The sequence below is a fragment of the Solanum dulcamara genome, chromosome 8 (assembly GCF_947179165.1).
Source record: "Solanum dulcamara chromosome 8, daSolDulc1.2, whole genome shotgun sequence".
In the NCBI taxonomy this organism is placed as follows: domain Eukaryota; kingdom Viridiplantae; phylum Streptophyta; class Magnoliopsida; order Solanales; family Solanaceae; genus Solanum; species Solanum dulcamara.
In genome coordinates, this window is record NC_077244.1 from 17,888,795 (window position 1) to 17,894,759 (window position 5,965).

The 5,965-nt window shown below is 41.2% G+C and overlaps 1 protein-coding gene across 1 annotated transcript; it reads left to right on the top strand.

Annotated features, from left to right (window-relative positions):
• Window positions 1–4,406: 4,406 nt before the first annotated feature.
• LOC129899830 (uncharacterized) lies at window positions 4,407–5,223 on the top strand. The gene is made up of 3 exons (XM_055974841.1): window positions 4,407–4,612; window positions 4,727–4,911; window positions 5,051–5,223. The coding sequence occupies exons 1-3, from the start codon at window positions 4,407–4,409 to the stop codon at window positions 5,221–5,223; spliced, it is 564 nt and encodes a 187-aa protein (XP_055830816.1).
• The last annotated feature ends 742 nt before the right edge of the window (window positions 5,224–5,965 follow it).

The following is a 5,965-nucleotide window of genomic DNA, read 5'->3' on the forward strand; positions in this document are numbered from 1 at the left end:
AATCCTGTCATCCATCAGACCTTGGCTACTAAGCTGAGAGCCCAAGAAGCCATTAAAACAGCCATTATTGATATTACACCCCCCAAAATTACTACAAAACAAGGCTATCCAGCTATAGTATTTACAGAAGAAGATTTCTTGGTGAAATTGGCTAGTGATTGTAAGTATACTCTGATAGGAAAATTCACTAATACTATGCCTAAGATAGAAACCATTAGAAAGGAATTCATCTTGCAAACAGAGCTCAGAGGAGGAGTGAAAATTACTCATTTTAACTCTAGGCATCTGTACATAGACTTGGACAATGAATATGATCACTCTACTGTATGGTCCAAAGGAAGAATGTACATAAATGGACAGCTTATGAGACTCCAGCTATGGACCCCCACCTTCAAGCCTGAAGAAGAAACCTCTCTAGTTCCTATATGGGCTATATTACCAGAACTACCTTGGCACTGTTATCGTCTTGAAGTGGTAACCCCTTTACTATCCCTAATTGGAAAGGTGTTGTTCTTGGATTTGGCAACCTACAAGAAAACAAGAGGTAGTGTTGCCAAAGTTAAAGTACAAATTGACCTTACAAAAGAAAGACCATAGCATGTATGGATGGGCTATGGTGAAGATGAAAATGGAGCAGGAAGGTGGCAGTCTATTCAATATGAAGGGGTGCCAGATTACTGTCAACACTGCAAATATCAAGGTCACACCATTCATGTTTGTACAGTTAAAAGAAGGGATGAGGATAAGCAGAAAAAGCAAGTTCAAGAAGAAGAAGCAAGACACAAAGATAAGGACAGCACTGACAAGAATAAGGAACAACAGAAAAATGAGCTAAAGCACCAAAAAGACAAACAAAGTAAGGAACAACAAAATACTAGCAGGGCTGCAGCTGAAAAAAGAGACCAAGAACATGCAGGTTGGCAAATTCAAAGGAGGAAAGGTAAAAAAGAAGAACAACACCACCAACAACAACCACAACAACATAAAACACAAGTATACATGACAAAAGGGGAAACTTCAGCACCCCACCAGCATAATATCAGCAGCAGCAGAGAAGGGAAAACTCCACAACAGGCAGGTATGGTTAATAGCTCTAAATTTAATACTTGTACTAACCAAACTTGTAATGTAGACTCTGGAGTCCAGAGCTTACTCCCTACTCCCCATACAACATTGGATCCCATCCCCCATAAGCCTATACAGCAGGTTCTACATGGTACTGGAAGTAGCAGACCTGCAGACAAACAAAAAGAGCAAAATATTACAGCTATTTGTGCACCAAGTACTGCTGTGAACAATGTGGAATGCAACAATGCCTATGGAAAAATCTCAGGTATTGACTCAATGCTCCCACACCCCCATGGCTCCCCCAATTACTTTAATGTCTTAAATGGTATTACTGTTGTGGCTGATTAAGTCTGTGGAGGTGAGAATGGGGGAATACAGGAGAAAACCACTAATCTGCAGGAAGGGGAAACCAAGGGGAAGGAAAATTTGGCTGAACACAGAAAAGATCCTAGAACCCCTGTCAACACTCTTCCAGAAGAAATAAGGTCCTCTATGCAATGGCAACAAGATGATATTCAACAAGTTCCAGAAGACAGGTTACAGCTCACTGAAATGGATAAGGGAGGTAGAGAATCTCCAAATAGCTGTGAAGGAAATATGGGTGCAGTTACTAAGCTCCTGAATAATAAATATACTCTATCTCTGAGTAAGAAGAAGAGGGATGCAATGAAGAAAAAGTTAGCTCAGAAACAAAAAAAATCTTTGTCTGGAAAAACACAACACAGAGTGAACTATGTGTTGGTTGATGAACAAGCAGGGATTCATGTGACACCTCTTCAAATTCAATCCAGTTCTACTGAAGTATGTGTTCTTAATAAGAGAGCCATATCAGATGACAATGAGGATGAATACAGACCTATTCAATCTGAAGATGAAGAGGATCTGGACCAAAGGGAACAATCTCAAGATGAGGATGAGGAAACTAGTGCCTCTCCCTTTAGAGCATTGGAGGATATCACAGATACTACAATACAGGAGGAGGTGCTGCAGGTCACTGAGGAGAAGGGTTTATCACCCAGGGGTCAGCAAGATCAGAACAAGAAGAAAAAGAAACAAGACATCTCCACCAGTTCAAATAATGCTACTTGTAAGAGTGGCATCAAAACAAGGTCCAAATCCATGAAACCTTGATGATGAATACAATATGCTGGAATGCAAGGAGTATTGATACTCAAGGTGCTTTGGATAGACTCCAAAAACTCAAGGATTATCATAGTCTCTCTATGTTGGCAATTCTTGAACCATTTGCTCATCAATCACAGATCAACCAATACAAAAATCAGCTTAGAATGAATAATGCCTGTCATAATCCTAATAACAAGATTTGGCTATTCTGGAATCAGGATGTGGACTGTCACATTAGAGACCAGGATGAACAACACGTTACTTGTGATATTAAACATGTGTCTAGCCCCAATTCTCACACTATTACATTTGTCTATGCCAAGTGTAAAGATTACTTGAGAAGAAGTCTTTGGGAAAAACTGCTGCAGGTGGCTGATATTGATACCTTCCTGGATACTGTTAAAACATGTTGGGATAGGCATATGGAAGGAAATCCGATGAGAATTTTCCACCAAGGGCTACATCAAGCTGGACAAGATAGGGATGGCAAGCTTCAGGAGAAAAAGATTAAAAAGGATCAAACAACCTCCTTGAACTATTTTTATCTTCAATGTTCTAACTTACTCTTCAAATTGGATATCAATATGACTAGTGATAACCACTTTGAAGGTTCTACAGTTAGGACCATTGTAAAGGGGAGAGTCTCCCCTGCATCTTACCTACCTAGGATTAGAGTAGCCTTTTTCTTTTTCTTTCCTTTCCTTCTACTTTTTGACTGTGCAGGAACTTGTACACATGCAACATATCAATCCACAGTTGGAGGGCCAGCTATGTGTGCTGCATATTACAGCAGTGGCATGATGGAGCACTTCACCATTTGGAGCTTGCAGCTTGTGGAATTCCTCCATGCAACCAGAACTTACATCAAGGGGCTGGTGCTGGAGTGTCAGCAACTGAGCTTGGAATTCCAACAACATGCAGCATATAAGGAGAAACTACAGCACAGTTTTTGCTGTGCAGAATTTTTCTTGTTCTTTTACTTGTGCAGGTACAATACACAACTGCAATCTCCAAGAACAAGTTCTTCAGCATACAACAACTCACTAGAACATAAAGCAACATCAAGACATACCTGCAACAGATGGACTACAGCTGCAGCAACAGCCATCAAAATTTCAGCACAGGCCACAGCTGCAGCCCCTAACAAAAGCATCATGCAACATCAAATTGACTACAAACTGGGCAGGAATATAGAAAATACAGTAGTTGCAAAGCCCAAGAAGTTTCAGCTCAAACGGATATTTGGAGACGTTAGTCGAGCGACCTTGAAAAAGTTAGCCAAATTAAGTCTCCAAATGGAACACTTCACTACTTGGAGCTTCCAGCTTGTCCAAAAGGCCTCCAAATGTTGCAAGAACACATAAAATACAGTATTTGCAAAGCCCAAGAAGTTTTACCTCAAACGGATAATTGGAGATGTTAGTCGAGCGACTTTGAAAAAGTTAGCCGACTTAACTCTCCAAATGAAGCACTTCACTTCTTGGAGCTTCCAGCTTGTCCAAAAGGCCTCCAAATGTTGCAAGAACATAGAAAATACTGTAATTACAAATCCCAAGAAGTTTCATCCCAAACGGATAATTGGAGACGTTAGTCGAGCGACCTTGAAAACGTTAGCCGACTTAAGTCTTCAAATGGAGCAATTCACTACTTGGAGCTTCCAGCTTGTCCAAAAGGCCTCCAAATGTTGCAAGAACACAGAAAATACAGTAACTACAAGGTCCAAGAAGTTCCACCTCAAATGGATAATTGGAAACGTTAGTCGAGCGACCTTGAAAAAGTTAGCCGACGTAAGCATAATGAGGAGGTTGGTGTCTATTTGTTTTTGGTCTTGTTGGCTTGTCTCTATGCATTTGCAGGTATCTGGAGATACATTAAAGCATGTTACAGTTGGGGACATGTTTACAAGCCACAACACACAAAAACTCCAACAACATGCAGCATACAAGGACAAACTACAAGTCCACAATGGACCTGCAGAACCACAGCACAGTGTTTGCTGTGCAGGAGTATTGGAGGTACTTTTCTTCTTGTTCTTTTACTTGTGCAGGTACAATACACAACTACAATCCCCAAGAACAAGTACTTCAGCATACAACCACTCACTAGAACATAAAGCAACATCAAGACAGACCTGCAACAGATGGGCTACAGCTGCAGCAACAGCAGTGGCAACAGGGTTGTTTTTCTTTGCAGATGTAGGGATTACAAAGTGCATGGTTGCACTTGTAGATGCAGCCAACAGCTACCATGCTACAACACGTGCAACAGCCCTCCTAGATTCTGTGCAGGCACACAAGAACCCTCCAATATCCAAGGCACCATCTGTTAAACCTCCTGGCAGCAGCAGCACCCATCAACACTCATTATGGGAGTCTAATCTGGGAGGCCATTGTTCTTGTTTGTGTGGTTATTTATTTGAGTATGCAGGCTGCTGGAACATCTGAAGCTGCAAAATCCATAAAGTTGCAGTTGCAGATATCATGCCATAGAGTGCTGAAGCTGAATTTGATTGGAAGCAACAACAAATTCACAGCTGTGGAATGCAGCATCTACAAACACCATCAACAAGAGGAGTTGCAACCAGCCACAGCACCTTGGAGCTCAGAAGATACAGCAGCAACCTTACAACTACAACAATCCAACACCAACAATCTTCAACTTCCATCTACTTGCAATTGAGGAGCCCTCCAATGGGCACCACAGAACCCCCACACACTGGTTTACTTCCTTGGCTATTTCCTTGTGCAGGTCCACAAAGAACCAAACAAAGGGAGACAACAACCATTCATGCAGGGGCCTTCTTGCAGCAGCTCCAAGTCACTTTGAGCTCCTTGTTTGTTTGTTTGTGGGTATGCAGGTACAATCATGCAAAATGCAAGGAAACACCCAAGCAACTGCTCATGCCATGGCTGCATCACCTACAAGTTACAATTTGCTGCTCTTCAGTCACTCCTTTTCTCAACAACAACTCCAACGTTGCTGGTTATTATAGCTCTATATACTTCCTCTCGTTTCATCCTTCTTAGCTGATAATCATGATTGTGATGCTGTTGCATACTTCCCTTGGACTTACTTGGTACGACAAGACGAAAAAGGGCAAAGATGAAAAGAGCTTCTTCACCCCATGCGAGATAGAAGGTTCATATACTTGTTCTTCCTCAATTTAGCTATGTATGGTACGTAGCATAGTTGAATAGGACTAGTGTAGGTTACTTTCTTGTCTTCTCATGGAAGGGGAGAGTCTCCCTCATTTATGCTTTCTTAGTCGACTTGTATCGGGAGGAGTTCTCTCATAGGTTTACTCTTTCTAGTTATAAATAGCTCCTTTTGCTACGGGGATGAGTTAGCCGACCTTAATAGGTTAGCCGACTTATGAACCAACATAGGATCGGAGGTAAGGTTTATGTCCCCCTCCTTGTATTTTTCTGTTTTATTTTATGTTAAGGCTTGGGGGTGATGCTCAACCCCTGATTGTGCACGAGAGGTGGGAGCCTCGTGTAGGGTCTGTTCTCATAAAAATAAAATAAAAAAAAATAAAAAACCAAACCAAAAGTTGTGGAAGAGAATAATTTAATAATATCAATAAGAAATAAGCAGAAAAAAGAATAAAATACAAAAATGGGCCATAGCATAGATCTGTAGTACGATACAAAATATACAAAAGTGGCCCAAAAGTGATCAAGATGACAAACTAGCAAAAGGCCTCACCACGGACATGGTGTCACCTATACAAGAGCTACTAAGTACAGAAGGCTATGCATAAAAGAGAACT

Bases quoted from the DNA above. Each gene is read 5' to 3' on its own strand.
- LOC129899830 (XM_055974841.1), top strand. From the start codon at position 4,407: ATGGTTGCACTTGTAGATGCAGCCAACAGCTACCATGCTACAACACGT. The intron at 4,613-4,726 runs GTATGCAGGCTG...ACAAATTCACAG, and splicing joins TTGTGTGGTTATTTATTTGA to CTGTGGAATGCAGCATCTAC. The intron at 4,912-5,050 runs GTTTACTTCCTT...GTGGGTATGCAG, and splicing joins CACAGAACCCCCACACACTG to GTACAATCATGCAAAATGCA.